Below are 26,466 nucleotides of genomic sequence, written 5' to 3' on the forward strand. Positions count from 1 at the left end.
AGAGAGACCAAGAACAGAGCAGGCAGCAGAATAGATCTCATCTCTGCCATCAGGAGGGCTGAGGCCAGTTTGAATGGCAACACAGAAAACATACACAAAATCAACAGTGCTTTATCTACTCTATGGACACTTCAAGGCCATGTTAGGATCTCTGTCAATGATTGTAACATTTGTGTCAGCTAGCATCTTTCAAGAGCAGTAAGTCAACACTGAAACAGAACACAAGTGCTTTCCTTTGCTAAATAGTTAGAGTTCAGAGAGAATTCTCCTACTCACATGAGAAAGAAACATTTCTTCAAATTCTCTTAATGGTTAAGTCTTCCACCAGCCATGTACCAGCTCTATGTATTCTGGGATTCAGCAACAACACAAATATGCAGCAAATCAAGCTCTGTGTTTTTAATTTACTATTTTCACTCTTTTTTTAAGATAAATTATCTTTCCCATCTGAAACTCCATGAGCCACTAAGCTTAATGACATCCATGTAAATGTGGAAAAAACTGCTGTTGTCCTTCTCTGCCTAGTTGATCTGCCCAAGTACTATTGGAAGGTGGAGGGTGGGATACCTATTTACTCCCCTCTGTAGGGATGCTCCATGGCATCACTATCACTCTGGCAGTATAGCCAACCTATAGGCTGACCAGACACAGCTGAAAGCTGCCATCTCCAGCACACACAATGCTGCCCAAGCACACCACTGGCTCAGGATCATTTTTAGCTGGCTAAGCTTTGACTCTGGGCTATGTGAGGACTGTGGGCTCTGCCTTTGTATTCATTAGGAAAATAGCTGTAGCAGCTCATGTTGCCTTTACTCTTTACTGCAAGAGACCGTGGTGCCAGTATACAGCCCCAGAGCTACCTCTTTGTATGGCTGGGCAAGACAAAAGGGCAAGCTTTACCAACAGTCACCGGACAGCCAAAAACATGCCTCCAGGTGCATGCAGTCAGGCTCTCCGATCCTCCCAATATGAACAGCACAGGCAACCCCTGTCCATGGCTGCTGCCCCGTGCTGTTCTATCAGACAAATGGAGACTCACCTATGGACAGGTCTCCTTCAAAACTGGAGACCAAGCTGTTCCCAAGCAGACTCAGAAGACTGAAGGATGAAGAAGGACTAAAACTGGCAAAGATTTCCTGAGTGCTAAAAGAACATCCTGCTCCCTTTCTGGTACCAAACTTCCAGCTGCATAATATAGGGGCAATAAAACAATCTGTGAAAGCCATTGGCCTGCGATCTAACAATTGCCAAAAAGTTGTGTTGGTTTCACTGCTCTTTTGTACAATTTGGGAAAAACTCGATGTTTCTGCTTTCTCTTGTAGCATTTGCAATTGGATAGACCTTTAGCCTCAGGCCTTAGCCATGAAGCACTGGTTTTCCTGGCACACAGTGCACTCATTTTGTGTTTGATATGAAGTATTTAGCATTTAAAGACCTGATCACTAGAGCTAGTGGAAGAGAATGTGTTTAACTCATTATGAAATGAATACTGAGTGCATCAGAGCATATCCAAGAGTAGCTGTAGTCATCTCACAAAGGCTTTCAAGACGTAATAGTCTTCACAGCAACACTATAGATACTTCATTTTATGGGATTACAGTGTATTTCCCATTTATCTCCCTGGGTTTTATTTTGTTATACACCTCTTCTGTGCTTTCTAACTTACTGATGTGATTACAAACAATACCAAAGATTTATCGCTTTTTCTTATTTCTAGAAATCTCAATACACCATTAGTGCAAGTTCAGAATGTTTCCTATTCTTGCATGGCTGTAAAAAAAATGTAAAAGGAAAAAGAAAGAAAACATTTTTCTTTTTCAGTATTAGGTAGCAGGCTACATCTCCTAAAAAGCACATATTAGGAGGAACAATTGGCAAGAGTGGACCTGAGCTCCCTTTTTTAATCCCTGATTCTGTCCGCTCTGAAGACTGCTTACAGTTCTAGCATATTCCCTGGGTTCCATGTGGCCCATCTCTTCTGTATGTTAGGCCCAATTCCTCTGCACCAGAGTAATTTGCTCTAAAACTGTTACCCCCAAATACTACCACAGTAGTTGATGATGGAGTAAGCAAGGACCAGGCCAAATTACAGTGGTTCCATATAGCTCATTACAATGTTTGTTTGGTAATGAACTGCAGTGCTTCTTTGGGTGAGTATCTCCCCCTTGTTTTATACCTTTCCTTCTCTTTTGTGACATGCTGAAAATTTGCAGATGTTCACCATCTTTTTGACTGATGTTTTTTGTTTGAATTCTAAAACTCACCTGCCGATGGGAAAGCATTGCAGTTTTTCTTTAAACTGCAAACACAAATTGAGGTTCCAGAACATCTTTTTTGTACTATGGCAATGAATGACTACATTTTCTGGTGGTATCTTAAAGAGAAAGTACAGGATTTGTTGTTCATCCATAATTCTCTCCATCCACAGCATGGAAGGGTCCATCGTGCGCCTGCCAGAGATAGTCTCCTTAAAGAAGAAATACAAAGCCTACCTCTATTTGGATGAAGCTCACAGCATTGGAGCAGTGGGAGCATCGGGCCGAGGAGTTGTGGAGTACTTCGGTATGAATCCTGATGATGTTGATGTATTAATGGGAACGTTCACAAAGAGCTTTGGCGCAGCTGGAGGATACATAGCTGGCAAAAAGGTAAAAGGAAAACACATTTTAACATCAGGGAGGGAAAGGGGGAAGCATCTTCTTATATATATGATGTATTTCTTTTCATCTTCTTATTATGTATCATATATTTCATTATCCTTTTGCACAGACTGCTTTACAGGAGCACTGTTCTAAAGTTAGTGCCATTTTTGTCTGGATCCCAAATGCGCATCAGTTAGACTTTCTTATTTTTGTCTCATATTCATATTATGTAATTTGCTTGGGTCGGGTATTTCTGTGCCATCCTGATGATTGCTGTTTGTCTTGGAAATGTTTAGACACGTTGTGGTTGGCTAAATATACTTCACTACATTAATTTGCATGCAGATTGCTCATTACTTTGTTTCACATTTGCAAACAGTGTGTGGAGCAACATGGAGAGATTAAAGCCACAGCTTCATCCACTGATAATAAAAATCCTAAACAGTTGTGGATTGTCATAGTTGCATTTTTTAGGAGGATGGGGAAAGAGGGTTACTGAGGGCCTTTTGCAATAGTAAAATCCGTGTCCTCATTTGCTCTGCATACATTAACAGAACAACCTCTTGCCAACAACAGATGTCAACAAAAAGTAGAGCACTGGGGGTGTACCAGAAGAGAAAGCATAATCAGCACCATTGTGAAATGTCATCAGCTTTGTTGCTTGACAGAGATATCAAGTGGTTGCTGATTATTTACCCTTTTCATACCCTGCTGAATGTATTTCTTAAGTAGTTTGCTGAATGAGTAGGAAGCCTGTTTAGACAGCCCATATGGTTGTTGTCAGGATAACATTAGTAAGCATAGCACTTGAGTAGAATAAAAGAGCTGTAAAAAAATATAAAGTATATGTTTTTTACTGTCTTTTTTGGTTTTGCCCCTGGAGAACTTAAAACAGGCTATTATGATACATCAAGAATCAATTTTCTTTGTTTCCTTTGCTTCTTGAATCTGTATCTGAGGGTTTTACTCTCACCAAAGACTATGTGACTAATGTAGCTGGAAATTACAGAAAGCACACACCACTGAAAAGCAGCTTAAAGTAATTAATCATCTAATCCTTGGCAGTTTTCTTAAATGAAAGCGGAACACTCTTTTCACGCCTGTGTGTGTCACTAAGCTTTGCCTCACGTTTCTGGGCCTTAGTGGCAGCTGCTCACCCGACAGGCTTAGCACTTCTGCATTCATTTCTGCAGCCAAAAACTCACTGTGGCAGTGCTTATTCTGCAACAGCTAGAGCAAGGAAGCCTTGTCAGCTGTTTGATCAAACCCTTAGGATTACAATTGCAATATAGCAATGCATAACCTGTATAACATTAGGTAAATCTTTATCCGTAGCATTGGAGTTACTGCATAGACTCAGCTTTTTTGGCAATAATTTATGTTAGTCTTTGGGGTTTTTTTTCTGGTGATATTTTTTATCAAAGCCAGTTTTCATTCAAGCCTCCTTTCTCACTAGCTTGCATTCAGCTTATAGTGTTGTAACTCTTACTCTGGTATTTTGTATTAGGAGGTATAAGCTGCCATAATGATGAAGGTCTTAATCAAGGGCTCAATTCCTACAGTGTCCCTTGATTCAGGACAGTGCTGTAGATGTGCCTACAGTATATCAATGCTTTTTCTAGGAGCACAGACTGTGCTCTTAGTTATACAAGGAAATTTAAAGCAATTATACCAATTCTAAGATGACTGCCCCTGCCACACTGATGGAAAGTTTCAATTGAAAGAAATTTACATGCTAATAGCCAAAGATAGATCCCAGTAAGGCTGCTTTTCCTGTCTTGTGGCAGAGGAACTATACTGATGTCACGCAGGCTTTTCTTCATTCCCGGGGAGAAACCAAGCAGTATTTTAAGTGCAGCTGTTCATTGGCCTTTAAATGATTTTGGCTCCTTTATAATAAGTCTTAGCACAGAAGTAAACATTATTCTACTCCAGACTTTTGTTTCAGCTGTAATTGCCCCACTTACATGGGAAAGTTTTTGCACCTGCCTGGTGTTTCTTCAGGCCATGTAGTAACAATAGCAGCCAAGAAAGCAAACCAATAACTGGTGAAACATCCTCTTCCTTTCACATGTTCTCACTCCGGCAGTAGTTAAGAGGGAGTTCTGCTGTTTGACCAGCTCAAAGCTCATTCATGCTTTGTTTTGCTTGTGTAAGGACCTTGTGGACTTTTTACGAACTCATTCTCACAGTGCTGTGTACGCCACATCTATGTGTCCACCCGTAGCAGAGCAAATCATCAGGGCAATGAAATGTCTCATGGGACAAGATGGAACAACACAAGGTAAGCCACCTTCTTTAACTTCATTGACTGCTACTGTGTAGAGCATCTGCTGCGTAGAGGCACACACAAAATATCATCCAGCAGCATAGTATGGTAATACAGTGCAAAGGAAGTCATTCTTACTGTGAGATTAATATCCAAATCATTATGTTTCTAAGCATTACCAGCTCTCATTTTCCATGCTCATCCACATACAGCAGGAATTGAAATATTCTGGAATTCTGGCTCCATAGTTGCCAGCCCAATCTGCACCAACTAATAGAAGTACACAAATTGCCCTTGGAATAGATTGTCTGTCTTCGTAGGAAGGGTTCATAAGAGCATGCTTTCATTTATGGGTTAGATGCTGCCAGCTTAGCTTCTTTGTAAGCGTGAACCTTCAAAATGGCAAGGAACTCAAGCACGGGGCAGAATTTCAAAGCAGGTATTGTATGATAACATAATAGTATGAGAAGATGATTGTAATAATTCCTGCCTCACTCAGGCATTAATTGTGGTACCCTGAAGCTAGCATAGGAGTACATTTTGTCCCAGAAGAATTGACTGCTTGGTGTATTAGGTTTATCTGTATTGCCCTTCTGAAGTTGCAGATGCAGCTACCATCCAGTCCTCTGTGTAACATGCTTTCTACACAGCAAACAACAAAACAACTATGTGATAGTTCTATCTGCTGCTGTTTCAGAGTGATACTGCTGTGTGCTCAGTGTTCTAGGACTTAAATCCCAACTCAGAGAAAAGCTGGTGTTTTGTGTATTTCTTTGTCAGGAAAGCCTAAGAATTGTGTGATTGTGTAACATGCAGTGGGAGATACAGATTCTGACTTGTAATCTCATTTTTACTGGTCCAGTAGCACTGTGCTTTGCTGTTCTATCTTACCTCCTGTAGGAGTAACAGAAGAGTTCTGTATTAGTCCTCCATGATTGATGTGGCTAGGGTAAGGCTGGGGATGGAAAGGCAAAAAGGCTATATGAGAACAGGTAAGATGCTTCTCTGCACTATTCTGTTGCAGTGCCCTAGAGGGCAGCTTCAAACCATGACAGACACAAGGCTATAAAGACGTTTATCACAGCCCTTCAGCGAGGCCAGATTCACAAGACCCCAGTGTGCAAAAGGAGGGATAGAGAATCCAGTCCCAGTGCCAAAATCTGCCGAGTGCAATAACAAAGTGCAGCAGAACTCCAGTGCAATGTGTAAACAACGAGGTCATGATCATAAAAAACGATGCTTTTGTCATTTTGGCACAGAAATCAGTGTTACAGCTGTTTCCAGCTCGGAATTCGAAAGGTCAGGGTTGAGTGTGCTGATGTCTACATCCTGGTCAATCTAAGAGAGCAGCTCTGACATGTTTCTTCTACCTTGGGGACTAAGCCTGCAGCCTGACCTGCTGTGCTGCTCGCTGCGCCAGCTATAGGAGATGCTTGCCGTCAGAGGGCGGTCTCGGTCTTACACTGAGCCTGCCCAGGAGTTAAGACACTTGAGGCTCTCAGAGATGCCGCATGTGAAGTATTAAACATGCAGAGCATTTCCAAACTTTCAAAGCCTCTTAAAACTGATCTTCATCTAGCGTGATTCTGCATGCAGTTCAGTGCAGGCTAATAGGAGAACTTGGTTCAAGACGGAGCCTTTTAAGATGTGCGTGTTAGGGCTAAGAGTTTGCATCATTTTCTCCTCCAGAAGCATTGTTTAATGACACAATGTTTGTATTTCTGCACAAAATAAGTGCTTATTAAGTCTTCCGCAAATCCTTTATGAAATAAATTAGTATTCTGTTATTTTTTAAGGATTTCCCTTGTAATACAAAATGCAAATGAACGGAAAAACAAATGAATAAATCATATATCACAACTTAGAGCATTGCACAAAGGCTAGGAAACTGGCTATGATGTGTAAAAATGTGTCTTGTCCTTCCGAGCCAGACTCATTATTTTAGTCTATTGGGTTTTCTTTCATGTGGGCCTCCCTTCATTAGGCTGTCTTGTGGACTACAAAAAAACCCCATAACCCAAAACACAGGAAAAAATGTTGTGCTGGACCACACTACAGTGTTGCTTTGGCATCAGAGAGAGGAAGGTGGTGGCTTAGAAACGAGGGGGGAACAGAAGGAGAGAGCACTGTCTCTTCCTAGATATTTTTGTTTCCAAGGACAACAGCAGCCTTGGCTGAGTCCTTTTGGTCCACACTCATAGGAAATGGTGAATCCTGCATGTGAGCCATCATGCTACACAACAAGAGCTGTATAGCAGAGACACCTGGCAGAGGAGTTGCAAGTGAACCAGAATTGCCCCAGGGTAGTATTGCACCCTTTGTCCTCTGGAAGCTTGCTCAGTTGATAAAAGGAGTTTATTTAGCCATTTATTTCAAATGGCATCCTCTTCCTTATGGATGATGTGGGGAATCCTTTATAAGGAGATGTCCACTGCTGTCATGTCCACTGACATGCTTATCCTCTGGAGGGCATTTCCAAAGGGAAAAGAAAAATACTGGGAATGTTTTGGAAAATAATTAAATTAGAGTTTGCTAAAAAGTTCCATGTTAACTGGAGAGTGTTTCTCAAAGAGTGTGAAATAATGGGATGACAAATCTGTTAACCCAGCATGTTTTTATATCTGAATTTCATGACTGAGTCCTTGATAGATTAACAGAAAACTAAGAGAAGGAAGACTGATTTGATCATTTAAACTGCTGCTCTGAAAACTCTTTATTCTATAGTTTTTAGCACTTCACACAGCCTTCTCTTCTATTTTCCCAGATATCATGCTTTTACATTCCCATCAGTTTCTTACTAGTTATTCTCCACTAACTTGTTAAGCAGCTGATCCAGAAAAGAGTAGCATAGGTGCAATTATAGATTAGATAACGCCAGAGGCCAGAAATTCAGTGACAGTGTTTGTGTTTTCCCTGGTGTGTATCTAACTGATCGATCTCCCATATTTGCTTCCTTTATTTTCAATTAGCAAGAATATGGTTGTTTGGAAATGGAATCAGGGTGTGCACTTCCAGGACAGGATCGGTATTCTGGAGGCATGACTGCAGGATATGAATAGGTGTTTATGGACACAGTGGGTACAGCTTCATTACAAGGAAGGAATACGGTAGCACTTTAAAGATAATTCCATGAAACCAAAACTGTTTAGGTGGAAATTATCCAGAGCAGGTGTCTGTTTCAGGCTACAATTATCTCATATAACAGAAAAGTTTCAGCCCTTCCATAGAAGAAGGCTGGATATGCACATAGGGCTTTGATAATCTAGGAGGAAGTAAAAGGGGAAAGGAAAAAAACAATTCTTAACAAAATCCTTTTCTCCTAAAGATCTTTGGTTTCTCCAGGCTTAAGGTGGAAGATTTTGACTGTGGCAGCCAAGTTTGTAATTTTTGCCAGGTCTATGAACTGCCGTCTGAGTCTTGTGATGGGGAGGGACTTTTCATTAGGGACTGTAGTGACAGGACAAGGGTAATGGGTTAAAACTTAAACTGGGGAAGTTTAGATTGGATATAAGGAAGAAGTTCTTTACTGTAAGGGTGGTGAGGCACAGGAATGGGTTGCCCGAGGAAGCTGTGAAGGCTCCATCCCTGGCAGTGTTCAAGGCCAGGTTGGATAGAGCCTTGGGTAGCATGGTTTAGTGTGAGGTGTCCCTGCCCATGGCAGGGGGGTTGGAACTTGATGATCTTAAGGTCCTTCCCAACCCTAACTACTCTATCATTCCATGTTACAAATATAAAAAAAAAATCTCTATTTGAAATAAATATTGACAATGTGAAGGTGCACTGAGTGAAGGAGTGTCTTCCAGCTCAGTTTGGAGGGGCAAAAGCCATCTAGAACCTAGTCAGAGGAGTGGGGCCCTGAGCACCTGCATCGATTCTGCACTTTCAGGCACTTAGGGAGGTGATAAGGATGGAGACGAGGACCAAAATGAGGTGCTGAGAAAACAGTCTGGAGACGCTGCGAACAAAAAGGGCCTTGTGTGGGGAAGGAGAGGAAGAGGGGCAAATGTGCCTACGGAAACCGTAGCAAACACACAACCCTCCAATCCAGTGCTAGTACCTGAGACACTCCTTGCTCATCTCTGCTGTGGAAGGGTCCCAGCAAGATGTGTGCTTGCCTTCCTTTGCACCAGGAGGCTCCAGTTTGGATGGGGATGTTCTCATTTTGAAAGCCTTGCACTGACATGAGTAAAAAGATACAGAAAAGACATTGTACCCCACACAAAAACCATCTATGAAGGTGCGAGCCTGTCACATAACAGTATTTGTGATAGCTGTGAGACATTAATGTCATGATACTGTGACTGGAAGGACACTGCAGAGCCCACAGACAGCTATAACAGTTTCCTTTTGTTTTGCTGTGTTTTCTCCTGTGACTTGAGAAAATGAAGCACAAGAAATGATGAATTAGGACAAGATATTAATTCCCTCCAAACTAGGCAGCTGTTTCTGCCTAGGAAAGACGAGCAGGTTGGGGTCGCTATGACCATGTCCTTTGTTTCTTGAGTGGCTATCAGAGGAGTCAGAAACTGACAAAAAAATAGCAAATGTATTTCTATTTTCCTGTGAAATCATATTTTTGGTGGAGTACAAGTCCTGGTGTTTTTCAATGCCATGTTTTTTACAGCACACTAAAAATTGAGAGCTTGTAGAACCAGACACAGTTATTCTTGGTACCATAATGTCATAGATACTATCATAGTTCGTTATAGAGTTGTTCTAGTGTGCTGGCAGCTGTATTTCCTTTAGTAATGTCATAAGGCAGCAAGTTGCACAGTTCAGTACGTATAGTCTATTAAAAAAGCCCTCATTTTATCCCTCTTAAGCCTTTGTGGCCTTTTCATCTCAAACATGTGCCTCCTCGTTTATTTGGAGATATGGGAAGCAGGAGTTCCCATGGCATTTACTCTTTATAATTCACAATATAGATATTCTCTCTATGTTCTCCTCGTGGCTTCTCATTACACCACTGGAGATACGTCAGGAAACTCAACAGCTGCTTTAGTGGTTTTATCCCCATGATGAGGCTGTAGTTGACTCAGAGTGTTTGGACCATGCACAGATTTTCAAGTACACTCGCATGCAACACAGCCCCTCCAGCTGTGACCTTGGACTGGTTTTCCCCCTTTCTGTCTGAGAATACCAGAAGTGTATTTTTACACCTAAGATGTGATAGGTAACAAACAGAACCACTAGGCAGACAGAATTGAGAGTGGTGGAAAATCTAAAGCAATTTTCTTGATGACTAATAACAGATTATAGTGGAGTAAAAAGAGAACTGCAGCATTTGCAAAGGCCTCATTTGAATGTTTAACTCCTGGTGAACCATAATTCACCAACAGCAGTAGCATTTTCCATGTTTTTATGGGATACTGAACATTTTCAAACTGTATCCTCAGAAACCTACTGCCCCCGTTGTGTGAAAAGATAATTCCTGAGGTGTTTCAGACAGACATCCTTCCTTTAAGATGTTCATTTTCTTTTCCATTTGTGCCTATTGGTTTATCTCTTTGCAATTACCAGTTTTCATTTTTGTTTTTAGCACACTTTGAGTTCTTGCATTTGAGCTCATTTGGTTTGTGAGAGATGCAGATTGCTGCTTTCTGTTTCAGCTTGGCATTAAAAAGGTCTGGTTTTAAAAGGTTCCTTCTTAAAGCGTTTCCACCTGCCTTAGATTTTTGCAGAAATGGAGGACCAGCTTCTTGAAATGTTCAATTTCCAACATTTTCCATTGCTATCACTTAGCAGTCTTTTGAAAACTTTAGCTTTGCTAGTCAGGGTCCTCTGCAAACCCAAACCCCTTAGTTTCACATCACTAAAACCTGGCCTAAGCCAACCCTGATGCAAGGAAGAGCAGTCTTGCCCTCCTTTTTGCCTTTGTCCTCTCCCTGTCCAAGTCTTATTTTTGCCCCTTTTCCTTAAGCCAAGCGTTAGTGTTCATGCAGCCATGCAATGAACTGAACCAGAGAACTGATCTAGCTGAAAAATAACCAATCCTCCCACAAATGGTTAGCCTACAGCCAAACTGGTTCCCTCAGCCAATCTACCATGTGGCTACGTGAATCCCAGTGCCAGGACTTGAGCAACTGGAGCTGCAAAGAGCAATCCTTTTTGCAACAAAATAAGTCTGTGCCAGACTAAACTGATCATGAAACTATAGTTGTATGCTTCAATTCTGCAAGCCACTTAGTATTGGACCCCTTGAACCTGCTCAAAATGGCTTGCAGAATTGGTCATCCCCGAGTGTATCTTTTTACTCTTCCCTCTCATACTCTTATTTTGCTATTTCATTTTGAAACTACTGTTTCTCTTGGGTCCCCATCAAGCAGAATGCTTGAGCCCTGGTTTAATTTTAACTTAATATTCCAAATAGGTATGTGCTTACATTTAAAGCACTTAAGTGAATTATTTGCTGTTTGCAGAGCACTGGTTCTGTGACTAGGGCTCCCGGTCACTATGAGGGTGAAGGTGCTAATGACTATAACGTGCTGTCATGATTATTTGTCTAAGCTGAACATCACAGATGTTCTCCCAAGCAGTGGATGATGAAGCAGAGCTAAAATCTGTCACCTTTACTCACCTGCCATGCGGTCCTCAACCTAAAGGAAGCCATACTTATCCATGAAGGGTCAGTTGATCTGAACAACACACGCTTTGGAGTAATAGTGTTTGCAGTCATTTGCAGGAGCTCTGAGAATTGACCAAATTCTACCTCATTTGAAGTCACTTTTTCCATGCACCAAGTTAAACCAGTGCTGTAGTCCTCTAGCAGACCTTACGCCTTTTGTGTCCCCTGTATTCACAAATGATATTAACTGCAGGCTGAGGAGGGATGTGATCAGACTTGGACGTGACTCATAGCCTGTCCCCCAGCAAAGAAAGTTATGCTTTCCCCAGGGAAAGCAACATGCAGCTTCATGACAGAGTCGCCTTTTAAGGGTGTCTTTGCTGCCAGGATAGAGCGTGAGCATCCCTCCTCCATTCCAGATGCTGCTTGCAGATGCCCAAGGAATTCAGTGCTGTTATCAGCCTGAGGAGCACAAAGGAAAGAAGTGCCTTTCCTAATGGTGTTTGGATCCCTGGCATTTCAGAAACACCTAATGTGATACAGATGGAGCACTTGTGCACTGGCTTTCGGCAGGGGGACTGACGTGCCTTGTGATTAATCACCTGTGCTGGGAGTAAATAAGGCTCAGCCAAGGCTGGCTGCTCTGTCCCTGCTTTTGGCAGGACACTGATTGCTTACATTATTTATCTGAATAGAGACAAGGTGGTGGGTAGGCAGAGCTGACTCATTCAAGAAATAAGGTAAAAATGACAGAATTTGTACAATCTTTCTCCTTTTTGCTTCAGCTGAAATTGTTGCTTTTTCTTCCCTTCATCTGCTCTGGAAAGTGTATTGCAGCAGTTCACAGTTAAAATTGGACTGACTAAATAAGTCCTTAAGGGATTATTTAGCAGATGAATTAAGTTGAAATTACTAGATTTCTAGTTAGCATTAGATTGTAGAAGAAAATGTCTTCACTTCTCCCCAGTTCATAGCAAAGTTATTTCTTTATGAAGATTTTTTTATCTGAGAACGTATTTCCTTTAGGCACCCCAGTTTTATAGCACTCTATTTGTGATTTAATGCACATGGAGGTAAATGTGCATTACTTTTATAATGGAACCAGAGGGGAAAAAAAGAAAATCTGTCCATCTGCAACAGTTTAGTGGGGAAGAGCTATTGTTTTCCAAATTTCTTTTCAGCCTATGAAAGTTTGCTTTTTACTATCTACTTCTTAGTAGAGGAGAGCAGGGAGTGGAGTCCTCCATCCAAGGAGCACAGATTGAAGACACACACTGACACCAGCATGTAAATCTCTGATTGTGTAACTAATTACCTAGAAAGACCCTATGAAACAACATCTGGAGAAGATTAAAGCAGGTGGATTTCTGTCTTGAAGAGTCCACTGTGTGCCAAAAGAAGTACAGTGTGGGATTATCTTTCCTGGAATGGGTTCAGGAAAAATAGCTCTCTTTCAATTAAAATACACCTGAGATCTTGATATGAAAAGCTACAGGTTGTTTATTCCTGTTTTCAATATTCTGAGTCAGAATTTCCAAAGGGTAGGAGCCTACAGGAAGAGTTCAAAGGTACAGCGTTTGTGCAGGAATTGAGTGCAGCCAGCTTCTCTGCTTATTAAAGTCCTGCAGGAGCAGAAAACAGACATCTCAGGAAGAGGAAAACAAACTTCTGTTGCAGAGAGCTGATAGTTTTACTGCATCTTTTGCTGCCAAGATAAGGTCTTCAGCTGGCATAAATAACAAAGCTCTACTGAAGTGCACGGAGCTGTGCCAGGTAACACTAGCCTGAGGCCAGGTCCTCAGATGTGTAGTGAGGATGTCTTCCTGCTGTTAAACTCCAGAGCGGGTCACTGAGAGCAGGTCCAAAGCCATAGCCTGACGTGTGACAAAGCATCTACCAAGCCTCTTATTCCAAGCGGCTCTCTTAAAAGTCTTGTTGCTTCAAAGAAATTATAAGCAAGCCGCTATCTTTTAGCATTTCTCTCTCCCTTTTTTATTTTTCCTTAAACTAAACCATATTAATTTTGAGCTATAAAGCCTTCAAAAAGCCTGCAGCAGTTAATGAGCTAAAAATGTGTGTCAAATAAAAATATAATCAACATTTTTCCCAGAGTTGCCAGCACCTTAGAACTTTGCAGTAAACCAAATACTTTTAAAGCAGTGCAACAAATGTAAACTGTAAATTTGCCAGCAGTAGGTGATTGCAGATGCAGTAGATCTGTTTTTATTGTACCGTCCAGGTAATTAACCCTGTATTTCAACCAAATCCTAGCAAGCTGCTGTGTATTGCTATGAGTTCCAAGCAGCACGAAGATAACTTAGAATTATAGAGTCATAAAATGGTTTGGGTTGGAAGGGACCTTAAGATCACCCAGTTCCAACATCCTCCTACAGGCAGGGATGCCTCGCACTAGACCGGGTTGCTCAAGACACTGTTCAACCTGGCCCTGAATGCTGCCAGGGATGGGGCATTTACCAGTTCTTTGGGCAGCCTGTTCCAGTGCCTCACCACCCTCAAAGAGCTCTTCTTTATGTGCAACCTAAGTCTCTCCTGTTTAAGTTTGAGCCCATCACCCCTTGTCCTGTTGCTACCATCCCTGATGAAGAGTCCCTCTTTGTCATATTTGCAGGCCCCCTTCAGACACTGGAAGCTGCTCTGAGGTCTCCAAGCAGCTCCTCCAGGCTGAACAGCCCCAACTTTCTGAGCCTGTCAACTTGTAGAATTCAAGAATCATTTATCATTCGGTTTTCTCTCTTTCTGGTCCTTCTTATTTCAGCTAATAAAAAGATGTAGAGCTCTTACTAAGGTCATACTCAACCTTAGCTGAAGACTCTGGAACAGTAGTGGGCTTTGTTTTAATTATCTAAGGGTCAGTTTTCCCTGTCCTGAATATTTTCTCTGAACATTGGCTGTACTGTGGTTCCCATGTCTTATAGAATACAGCTATCTGATCATCCTGCATGCTGTGCTATAAGCTATTTGCGTAGATTGTAAATCCTCAAGAATCTTGCAAACTAAGAATTTTTAAACCAATATATTATTGTCTAAGGACCTGATCCTCTTATTGGTGCCATAGTGGTAAGTTCTTATACTCAAATAGATGCAGCTCTATTATTTTAGCTCAGGGGTCCAACTCCACGGATTTTCACTGAATAAATAATGAAGGATGCAAGATCACAGCCTCAAGAATCAAAGAAAAGAGTTTTTAAATGCAGTGCCTTTGGTTAAATATACCACAATGAAATTGGTATTTTGGACTAAGATCTGATTCTAAACTATTCACCACTCTTACACTGATTTAATCTGCGGTGCGAGGGAAAAATGGGGCCAAGGAGACCAAAATAAACATTTTTCTCAGATCTGCCCCTTATCTGACATTGGAGGGTCCCATAAAGGAGCAAAAATGAGCCTTGAAATGCAGTTACAAACCTTAGGGGGTTTATTGCTCTTATCAGGACAGTATATAAGATGCCTGTGTATATGATGTGCGTATGTGGTCTTTGACCACAAAACTTAACATGAGAAAAGAAAGTGTTGACACTTGGTAAAGAAATAGGTTCCTCCCAACCATTCACCCACAAACCCAGTGTGTGTAGCAATAGTCTCCTAATGTGCTCTTTTTCCCTCCAGATATATGTGAGTGCTCTGATCTTTTATTTGGCTCTTTAATGCATCCCTGCAAGTGAAATTACTATTCTGAGTTGTTGCTAAAACGCTAAAGTGGTTCTTTTGCATCAAGCACTGGCTGGCTTGAAATTTGCTCCATAGGGATTCTTGAAAAGAGAATCCATCCCATCACAAACTGGTTGAGCATGTAGGTTTAGCAAGGGAAGACTGGAAAAGGAAGAGCAGTTTGACTTTCGGGGGACTGCCTGAAATTCATCTTTCAGCTCTAATATTTCCTTCGCTGGATTCCCCCTCTTGCTTTGGAGTCTAAGTTTCCGGTACCTAAAATAAGTAGAGACAAACTGATCGACTCTGGGCCATGTGCATATGGTTTGATAAATACCAAAGGGCCTGGAATCCTGCATGGCTGACACTCTGTTTCCAGCTTTGCGGTGAACAGCTGAATAGAAAGGAGAAGGCAGCAAGTCTCAAACTGCACTCGCCAGGAACATCTGCATCTATGAAAACTTTCCCTAATTGAAAATCTAGCAGTTGCAAATGCTGTGGACTGAGAGCTTGGAAACTAGCTCAGGGCTGCTAAGATAGGAAGATGGTTTTGAGCCCCCAGTTCAGGTTATTCCCCACCCTCCTCCTTGTAATGTGGGTACTCAGGAGGTGCTAATAACATCTTCATGAATTCTGACAAGGGAAAAAGTGTCTCTTTAGGCTTCAGACTCCTTATTCTGCAGTTCTTCTCCAAACGCCTTTCCTTGCCATCTCCCCTGCCCCCATTTCTCCTCCTCCTCAATGTTTCCTCCTGGTTCTTTGAGATCTACTACACCAAAAATATTTTTGGAAATACCACAGACTATTGTTTTTATTAGTGACTGGAAAGCTTTGTAGTAGGATGCTTTTGTGTTTCATTTGTTTTCCTTGCTCTGGCACAGCTGTTTCTGTTTTAGCAACATTAGAGAGATGGTTAAACTATTTGTGGCCTTTTCTACCCCAGCAGATCTCTTCCACTGAATGCTTTCAACTGAATGACTGAAACTGTAACTAACAGGTTGTCTGCGTGGGCAGTTTTGTGCATAAAGTTACAAACGCACTGGTTTTATGAGAGCTTTTAATTTGTTCAGCAAAACACTGATCACTGTGAAGCAAGTCCCAGTTTCCCTATAAATTTCCCAGCCAGAATACTGACAGAACCTTGACTAGAGAAGATACAGAACAGATGAAGCAGTAGATCTTGTTCAAACCTATGCACGCTCAGAAATGATTAATGGAAAAGGGATTTATGTAGGTGTGGTGATGCTCACCTTAACCAAGAGGGAATAGGAAGAAATGTGCCACAGCAGGCAGTGGGGCAGAACGTGGCCTGAGGACAAATCTGTCTAAGGTGGTATGTAGCAGGTACAGATGGCTGAATGGCCACTTGTGGTTACAAGGAGGAAGATGGGAAATTAGGAAACAGGCATTCAGATGGACAAGGGTGACAGCAGAACATAGTAAATTAAGAATGAAGCAAACAAAAAGTAAAATGATAAAGTGAATAGAGAGTGAAAGCATAATACCTCTGCAGAAAGGTACTTTAAAAGCAAAGGGAAAAAGAGAAAATGAGTTGTACTGGAGGCTTCAGTGTTCATGTCTGGTGACATAATGTAAGTGATATTGTAAGTATGGGCTGATGAACGGCAGGAAAATGAAAGTTACTGGTTTCTTTCTGGTGAGGTCAGGCAGATGACAGACCTGGTGTGATGCATCCTGTGGCTGAGTGAACGTAGGACTGGTACCGGGGAGGCACTTGAGTACAGGGTAGGTGACACCATCCCCATCAGCATCCTACAGGATTGGAAGAGCAGTACATATATCAGCTCACTGATGAAGTATAATGCAGGTGGAGTGAGAAAACGACATAATATATCTCCTACCTACAGTAATGTTGGATGTGGCTCTTCCCTTTTTGTATGCAACGGGTGGGGAAGAAACTGCTCTTGTCAGAAACCACCTCCTTAATAACACTGCAATAGAAAAGGCTGAGATGACTTTTCAAGCACATTTTTTCTGTGCTCTTTTTTGTGGTTTTCCTGCATTAAAAAAATAGTTGTTTCAACTCTTCTGTCAGTTTTGCTGTGGGACACATCTGTAGATTCATAACCGAATGAGGCCAGGGACAAAACTTGCATCTGAAAGTCCTGAATGACTAAAGTCTGTTGTCAGATGATGATATTGGGGTAATAATAGTGATAAAAGATGACAGAGAATCTAAGCAGAACTCAGCAAGGGATTACATATCAAGATGCATATTAGAGTAACTGGAGTTACACTGAATGTTGGTAACAAACTGCAGAAGATCAGACCTTGTGTAACAACAAAATTTATCACATGCTTTTCCTGTCTAAAAAACTGCAACAAAAGCATCAGTTTGAGCTGCCCCATAATGTTTAATGTTTTCTACTTTAATCTTAATTACAGTCACAGAATAATAATAAAAACAAACAACAAAACAAACATGTATGCATAGAACTAGCTATAAAAGTATAAGATATATTGTTAATGAGAAACATAAGGCATGTACTGGCATCTGTATCATCTGTAGACATTGGTTATTTCCCTTTATAGTGAATTGTATTGAGAAAGAGCATATTCTATTTACATTCCTATATCTATAGAGACATACAACTACTTCTGAATAGCTGTGTGTTATTCAGTAGGCTTTATTCAGCACAATTCAGTAAAGGGAATTGTTTACCTATCAGAATCATAGATTGTTTTTGCTGATGAGAAGACTCCTCACAAGTACAGGTATGTCCATCATATGTCCTACAATGCCATAATAATCAACATAGTTGAATTCAGCCCATTTCATGTCTTTCTTCCGAATCAAATAGCAACACCTACATTTTACCCAACCTTTTTTGACCTGTTACCCACATCTCTATTTCTTGCCTGTTCCTAGACTCCAGTTATGATCCCTGCACTGACTGTTCTAACTGGCTCATTTCAGGGCTCCAAAGAGTGCGCCAGCTGGAGAAAAACACAAGATACTTCAGACGAAGACTACATGAAATGGGCTTCATCATTTATGGCAATGATGATTCACCTGTTGTCCCCTTACTCCTTTATATGCCTGGTAAGATAGGGTAAGTACTGAAAAAAAAACCCTGTTGGCAAAACAAACACTATTCAAGTTCATTCAGGTTGTTTGGTATCCACTAAAACAAAATATAGTTATGTGCAGTAGATTTCTTCACAGGAGAAACACACATTGTTAGGTGAATTCATTGTTTAGTTATGTTCTCCTTTAAATTTGGCCTAGACTTAATTTTGAGCTGTTACAGTATTTAGATGTTTTAAAATTTCTCTTTTCCTTTATTAACTTTTGATTGCATTTTGAATTTGAATTGTTTTTAACTTTATCATTATTCAAAGAAATACATTTCCTTTGATTGGATGGATGTCTTTGAATTGGTTTGGATGGGTGTTCTTTTTCTCCCATTTGATCATTGAACAGCCTTTGCATATTTTACCATTCAGTACCTGTCAAGCAACACTCATGCACTGACTTGGACACACATACCTGAAGTCAGTAGTAGCTTAATGTAATGGTTGAGCTGTAAGGAGTATTTGAAAGTAGCTTAGGGTGGCTATGTGCTGTAGGTCTACTAGGTACCACACAAAAGGTTCCTAAATTGGCAGAGTAACTTGAGAGCAAAGAAACCATCACAGAGACTGTTTTATTCCTTTTAAAGTGCAGGAATCAACTTCTCATACTTTCCAGAAGTCCAGCCTCTTCTGTACTTAGGGACTGTGAATGCCCACACTCTGATTTGCACTCAAAGCCTTTCATTAACATAATCATGTCTATTCTACAGTGCCCTCTCTCTGCCATCACACTTCTAGTATTTGACACCCACTTGTCTTCATGAGCTGTTAAGCAGCAAAGAATCTCAGTCCTACTGGTAAAATTCTGGCTCTTATTGAATTCAATGGGAATATTACCACCCACTTCAGTTGAAGAGAGATTTTACCCATTGTTTTATTCTACTTGAATGTTTTTTCTCTGTGGTCAACTTATTGGAGATAATTTACTTTTGTTTCTTTCCTTCTTTTTCTCTCCTTAGGGCTTTTGCAAGGCGCATGTTAGAAAAGAACATCGGGGTGGTTGTGGTTGGGTTTCCAGCTACTCCTATCACAGAATCCAGGGCTCGGTTTTGTGTGTCCGCTGCACATACACGGGAGATGTTAGACACGGTAAGCACAGCAGATGGCCTGCTGAAATTAACTTCAGATGCAAAGGAGTTAGGAGAAGCTGTGTGTCTGTTACCTCAAATCTCAGTAATTCAGTTTTACATTTGTTTTTCTGGCCCTGTCACTTGATCTTTAAAGGCATTTTAGCCTTCTATATTCTATTTTTAAAAATAAATTATGGGACAGTTAACTTGTTATGTTCTTCTGGTTCTAATAGTGACCCAATCTGTCACCACTAATAAAGACCTACATGAAGAGCACAGCAAGACAAAAGTTAAATGCTAGGTCAAAACTCTCAGAGTAGGAAACCTGAAACGAGATGGAAATAATTGAGAATCAAGTTTTCTATACTCTTATTTTCATTCCATATTTCCACGTGCTTCTTGAATTGCAGAAGTATATGGGACAGCCTTGGGGGTACAGGTGGAAATGGCAAAGAGTATTTGGAACTGTTTGAACCTAATGAAATTTAATTGGTGCTGTCTGTTCTGTCTCGGTTCTGTATCTTTCACTGATAGCAGACATACTGTTAAGAGTATGTTGAGATTTCCACCATAAACCTTCATTCCAACGCAGTCAGAAATGTGTTTAAAATAAACTCTTTGAAATTTTCCATCTCCCTTTCTTGCCGAAGGTGTTTTTGGCCTGGCTTGATATACGTTCTTTCATTCTCAGCATAAGCCAATCTAAAGGCATGAAACACAGAGGCTTAACAGTAAATTTCAGGCTTTTTCCTCTCTTTGCTTAAGTATGATGGTCAAAGCAAAAACTCTATGAACACAGAAGGCATTTGAGTTGAAGATGCCACCCCTTCATCCAGACAAGCACCTGTGCCTGCAGAGTCCTTGCCTCTCCATTTGCATCCTGGGACTCATGTGGAGCTGGAAGCTGGAGCTCAGCCCAGCTCACCAGCTCCCACACCAGTGCAGACCTCTCTCAAACACCACCAAGAAATCTGCCTTGCATGTGTGCAATAAAATTCCTGCTGCTCTTAAAGGTGCAGTAGTTACTAGCAACGTAAAATGCCATAAAGAGAAGAGTGCATAGAACAGGGTATAGCTACCTCCTTGTGTTGGTCATTGTCAGCTTTTGCTGTTGACTGTGTAGATTCTGGCTTATATAAGTTGTAATAGGCGATGAATTTGATCTGAACATGAAACTCTTGATCTGCTGCTTTGATTTTCTTCCTTCCCTTCGCCCCCAAATGTCGAGTCCACTACATTTTTGAGCCATCATTGCATGTTCACTTCCTGCTACCTGCACATTGCTGCTTCCTAGTGCTAGTGAAGGCCTGACCCACTCCCCACCCATCATTCTTGAGCATGAAGCATTTTTGCCTTTGAAAGTGGGATCATTGCTGTAGTAGTTGTGGCATTCTTGAAATGTCCTTACAGCATGCAGGAATGGAAATGCCCTGAGTTTAATTGCTTGCAGACGGAAAAGTTTTTAGGACAAACGCTTTGTGAATATGCCCAAACCCAGGGTAACAACAGGTAACAAGCACAATGAAAGCTTTTCCCTTTGGCAAAATTTGTTTTGAATCTCAGCCTGGAACTAAAAAGAGGAAAGATCCATGAAAGGGCAAGTTCCCAAGAATAACTCCCTTAATGACCTTGAAGCTATCTCTCTGCGTAAACCATTACTAAATTACTCCTTTTTGTTCTTGAGCTCATTTTAGTGGCTTAAGAGAAACAGGCTCAAAATCAAAATTGCTGTTTTCTTCTTTGATGGCAAAAGGTTGGCTGCTCTTGAATGTGGATCAGATGCTGCAAAACACTGAGCCACTTCTCTGTGGCATAGAGTTCCCTGGCTACTTTTTGAATCTACTGAGAACTGGGAGCACAGCTAGCGAATTGCATTACAATATTGATGCATGATTAATTATGCCTGTGATATTAATACAAGCAGAAAATGGAATGCACTGAAAACATCTTAAACTATTTAGACTATTTATGAGGAGTCTGATCAGCACTGTGGGCTGAGGGCCATCTAAGAAAGTGCAGTGGCAACTCCAGTCTTTGAGATCTATGGGGGAATACTGAAGTATTGCCTTATGCATTCCTTTTGCACAAGCAAAGATAACTCTTTATCTGGATTATTATCTCCCCGTGTTTTAGAAAAACAGCATTGTTTTTCATCTGTGCTTAATTAATGCACTTACTAATAGACCATGACCTACTGAAGGAGTAAATTCTGTTCTTATAGATGCTATTGCACATCCATGACTGCTTTGCCACTTACTACAGGGGAATGAAAGCAACATTTGCCCGTTTGCCCTTAAAACTTTATTTAACTGATGCTTTTATGATCTTCCTGTTCTGCTGTAAAGTAGAGGTTACTAGAATTTCATTTCTTTTCCAAGAGAATTGACACAATATAATGGTCTTACAGGTGTTGAACGCTCTGGATGAATTGGGAGATTTTCTACAACTGAAATATTCCCGGTATTCCAAGGCATCTCATCCTGAACTGTATGAAGAAACTAGGCTTGAACTTGAAGATTAAGTTTTCCACCCATGAAGAGAACATTATGATGTTATGAAAGGGAGGAAAACCCAAAAACTAAAAAATACGAATGCATTTCTCCCCTTTAAGGACAATTTTTGTTTCTCAGTTAATTGAAAGGAGGGGAAGCTCGGGTGTTGCATCTTATTGTATCAAAGTTCTGCATTCAAGAGACTGAAATATTGATACAGATTTGCCTCCCCAGGGATCTGTCCTTCTTACGATATTTTTGATGCAGAATGAATGCATCCATTGATCGAGTTGCTAACATACAGCTTTTGTTATATGGCCCCTTTTTATGAAGAGGCTTAGGTAGTCTTAATTGTGACTGAAATAATAAAGTTCAAAACCTGAATGGATTCCAGTGTGGTATAGTAATATAGCTGAGCTTCATCAGTGAGATTGACTTTTATCTCTTAAAGAGGATAAATCAAGACATCGGCGTGGACTGCTGCAGAGGAATGAACAGAAAGTCACCTCTTTAAGTCTCCCTGCCATGCATTTCTACAAGGACAGAAAACGTTAGAAAAAGGCTAATGCTGAGAACAAGAAAAGTAGCCTGATCAGATCATGCATTTCTGACAGCGGATTATGGGAAAGGGAAAATGCCTCCTCCCCTCCACAGACCCTTTCTGGGCCACTTAAATAATCTGTAAGCTTTGTAATGTACAAAAACTTGAGTTTGGACACAAACAGAAATGTTTTTCTGCTAACGCATTTGACCTACAGCCTATCACATCTTATCACAACTGAAGTTTTTCAGCAGGCTTGCTCCCTTTTCGTGTGGCAGCAGTAAATAATTTTAATAACCATTTAACTTTCCCGTAAAAACCTTGATCAAAACAGTCAGATACTTGCAGTTCACAAACTGCAGATGACATTTATGGGCCCATTCCTACATTTCTTGAACTACTTATGGGCTTAATAAATTCACTAACAAGTACATAAGCTGAAGCGGTTAGTTATACAGAATGTGGAGTCTGAGATACCGTGAGCAGTTCTGCCACCTGTAAAACTGAAATCTCTGCTGTTCGTAAATGTGCTGAAGTCACCCATTTAATACCATTTCTTGAAATAGATTATGTCTGTTGGGTTGGTTTACATGCAGACTTTTCTGAGTGGTTTGTTTTTCAAATAACTGATTATGGAAGGTGTCCTTGTCCCCTTTTCTACTGCCTGAGTGGCAAAAGCTCAATGATACTTGAAGGAGTTGTTACAGCCGGCAGTTTCCCTGCAATGCCTGCAGCAGCGTTGTCGCCAGCCTTATGTGAGCTGAGTTGCTTGAAGGAGATTGGAGGCTTTTTCCCTTTTTTGCAGTGTTGAAAAGTGGTTCTGCAGCTTTAAGAATGAACTCCAAACAATTCCACGCTATCAAATGTCATTGTAAACACATCAGATGAGAGATGTTTAGCTTTCTGTTGCACAGATGTACCACACTTTCATGTTCTCTTGAAAGCTGTGGTGTAAACTTAACCCACAGCTGCAATATTAGATTTAAGAACAGAACAATTAAATTGTGGAGTACCAATTACACTATATTACTCCCTGCTTGTTAAAGCAGCTTTCAGGATATAACAAGGCTGATTGGTTACGAGGGCCCATTTCTCTGTTGGATTTTTGTTGTTGTTGTTGTGCAAGTTAATAAAAATCCAGTGGTGCTATAACTTTAAGAATTGATTACAACACATTCCATAATATCAAATGTCGGCTTTAGGAAACATATATCAAGGGCTGGGGGAGGACTTAATGGTGTCATATGATTCTTCACTTTGGTAGATGGATTTGAAAAGCACTGCAGAGGTTCAAGGGAGCTGTGGATAAGAACAAACTCACTGTATAAACGTTAAAATAAGCACAGGACAAGGAGAAAATAGGAAATGTGAACTTTGTCTTGGAGTAACCTGGCAATTTGCAATGTACAGCTTTGTTACATAGGGGATGAATGCACTTACTGTGAAGGAGAGGGGCTGAGCAACTTCTGCAACCTGTTCCTCGAGGAAAAGTACTGAATTTGATAGATTGCGTTTTGATCTCTGTTGCCGAACATCTGCGACCAGATCCTCAGTTGACTTCTGACCTTTCATCTTGGGGTATATGGCCATAGTTTATATTTCAGCAAACATTATTACACGTGCTGTTGCAAGCAACACGCTATTTCCCTCAAAGAGAGGCCTGAGATTGATTAAACTACAGAGTGATCATTTTTTGTCCCCCTATAGGGGAATGTTTTCAGTCTAAAGCCGAATTCTTCCTGCCCTCAGAACATTACTCTCTCTCATATTAAGGAGACAGGACAGCTATTTCTCAGAGACTGTCAGTTGATTTATTATGTGCTCTCTTCTGATTTCTTCCATCCCTTACACATTAGAGAAAGTACAGGCTGACTACCCCTGGGCTTGGGGAACAGTTAGGGAGAAACCCCTGCTCCGCTGGTGCAATAATAAAGCTCCCAGGAACTATAGGCTTTTAGATTTTCCCCATGAGGCTTATTTATGGTCTGGCACTGGCTTTTCCACCAGCGTAATTTCAGTGGAATTCTTTCAGATTTACATCCATTATAATAGATTTAGAGTTGATCAGCGCTTGGAGGCTCTGTTTCAGCTAGCTTAACTAAAAAACCCAGTGGAGTACTTATTAGGGAATTAGCACATCTACCAGAAGGATCACATACTTCCTAGAATGTACTCCATCTTCAGGCATGTGTATGTTCTCAGGAGATGTAGTTCTTTGTAATTGTTTTAGAAGGTTTTGAAGAAAAACTGCCTTCAATAAATAAAAATTGCTGAAGTTGTTGTATTTTAATCCAGTAGAAATGTAAGAATAATTACACTAACTTTTTGTTGGCAAGCTGCAGTTCCAACAACTTGTTATCTTGCATAAAATCTCAACTGACCTGCATGTTATGGGATGATTCAAGATTTGTCTGACAGAGTATCTGAATTGTTTGCCCCTTCCTGTACCTTTATCCCACCTCATCTTTTAGAAAGACTTAATTTCCTGACCTTATTGAACTTACAAGGTGGTTCCCCATCCAATTCTCCTCCCTCTTGAGTTTTCTCTGGTCTGGTAGTTTCTGTCCTAGAACCATAGGATCATTCTGTCCTCTGGGTGTAGGGGAAAACATGCTGGCAGCTGCAGAGGATCTGAAATTAACATTTGGCTTTGTAGGCATTACCTGGCTCTGCCTCTTTTCCTGGTATCCTCATCAGCACGCTTTAATCTTCCCTTCTCAAATAAAAATTCCCTCTGATGGTGCTAAATTTCTAAGCTGAACCGAATCTGAAGTGCCCAAGCTGCTGAACCAAGAATGGGCTTGATCTGTCACTCACGCAAGTGTAGATCAGGTTAAAGCTTGCTTTGAAGTCAATACTGTTGGTTTAAAAGTAATGCAGCCATGAGAGCAACCTGTCAGCATGAGGTGAGCTGCCTGCATTTGTTTCAGAGGGGTTTGAACACTGATGTCTCTGGACTGTTTCACAGCCGCTGCTCTTCACAGGGGACCAAGATATGGGAGTGGATTTACTTAAGGTAGGATTTCAATGTTCTTTTGGGTTTTTTTTATCTTTCTTTTCTTTTTATCCCAAAAACGTGTTTGATTGAAGGTGTTTTCCTGTTCTGCTGAGACAGGGAACAAAATAATGATGTAAGAAAAGCAATCTACACTAAAGGTGTTTATGTACTTTCAGGACTGCTTAGAAATCCAACAGAGATTCTCTAATATATGATCTGCTTTTTATTTGTGCATAAAGTTTAATTGTTCTTCAAATCAAAACACAGCTCAGGACCAAATTTTAAAGAAACCACACCACCAGCTGAGAAATGACAGATGTGATTCCACTATTGGCAGCTGAACATTCAGGCTTCCAGATGCCTTCAGAATAAGCCTATAGGTGTTTCCCTCATTTACTCACATCCAGTGCTGTTTGTGCTCACTGCAGATCAGTCACAGAATCATAGAATCACAGAATGGTTTGTGTTGGAAGGGACCTTAAAGCTCATCCAGTTCCAATCCCTGCCACAGGCAGGCACACCATTCACTAGACCAGCTTGCTCCAAGCCCTGTCCAACACGGCCTTGAACACTGCCAGGGATGGGGCAGCCACAGCTTCTCTGGGCACCCTGTGCCAGCACCTGAGCACCCTCACAGGGAAGAATTTCTTCCTAATGTCTAATCTAAATCTACCCTCTTTTCATCTTAAACCCATTCCCCCTTGTCCTATCACTACATGCCCTTGTAAAAAATAGCTAATGAAAATCTCACTCTATCCATTAGTGAGAGAGAACTTCAGACCACTCAGGATGGTCCCAAAAGCATCATACAAGTGACCATACAGAACGATAATTCAGCACCATCAGGACATGAGTCTGGAGTCTGAATCATTGTGGTTGCTCAGCAGTTACTTAGGAGGTAAGTGTGTTTCTTTTCACATATGTAGTATATCACTGACAAGTGGCTTTAGGGAGAGATGGTAAAGCCATTTGTATCACATGCTAATCAAATGAAAAGGGTAATGTAAACACACAGGATCTGGAGAGACGTGGTGGACCTGGAGATTTAGACTAGATCAGTTGTGTGCAATGATTTTTTTGTGCAGGTGTTACAGGAGTTGCTAAATCTTTTTAACCAGCCT

The 26,466-nt window shown here is 40.9% G+C and overlaps 1 protein-coding gene across 3 annotated transcripts in view; it reads left to right on the top strand.

The window, feature by feature from the left end:
• Positions 1–23,505, top strand: part of SPTLC3 (serine palmitoyltransferase long chain base subunit 3) — a 96,413-nt gene extending 72,908 nt beyond the window's left edge. For all 3 annotated transcript variants that reach the window (XM_005147464.4, XM_031047549.2, XM_031047548.2), the window contains 5 exons: positions 2,429–2,648; positions 4,800–4,926; positions 18,087–18,222; positions 19,204–19,333; positions 21,722–23,505. In XM_005147464.4, coding sequence (XP_005147521.1) covers positions 2,429–2,648; positions 4,800–4,926; positions 18,087–18,222; positions 19,204–19,333; positions 21,722–21,835 — 727 coding nt within the window. In that variant the 3' untranslated portion in view covers positions 21,836–23,505. The remainder of the gene's footprint in view (positions 1–2,428; positions 2,649–4,799; positions 4,927–18,086; positions 18,223–19,203; positions 19,334–21,721) is intronic.
• The last annotated feature ends 2,961 nt before the right edge of the window (positions 23,506–26,466 follow it).

The sequence above is a fragment of the Melopsittacus undulatus genome, chromosome 3 (genome assembly GCF_012275295.1).
Source record: "Melopsittacus undulatus isolate bMelUnd1 chromosome 3, bMelUnd1.mat.Z, whole genome shotgun sequence".
NCBI classification, from domain to species: Eukaryota; Metazoa; Chordata; class Aves; order Psittaciformes; family Psittaculidae; genus Melopsittacus; species Melopsittacus undulatus.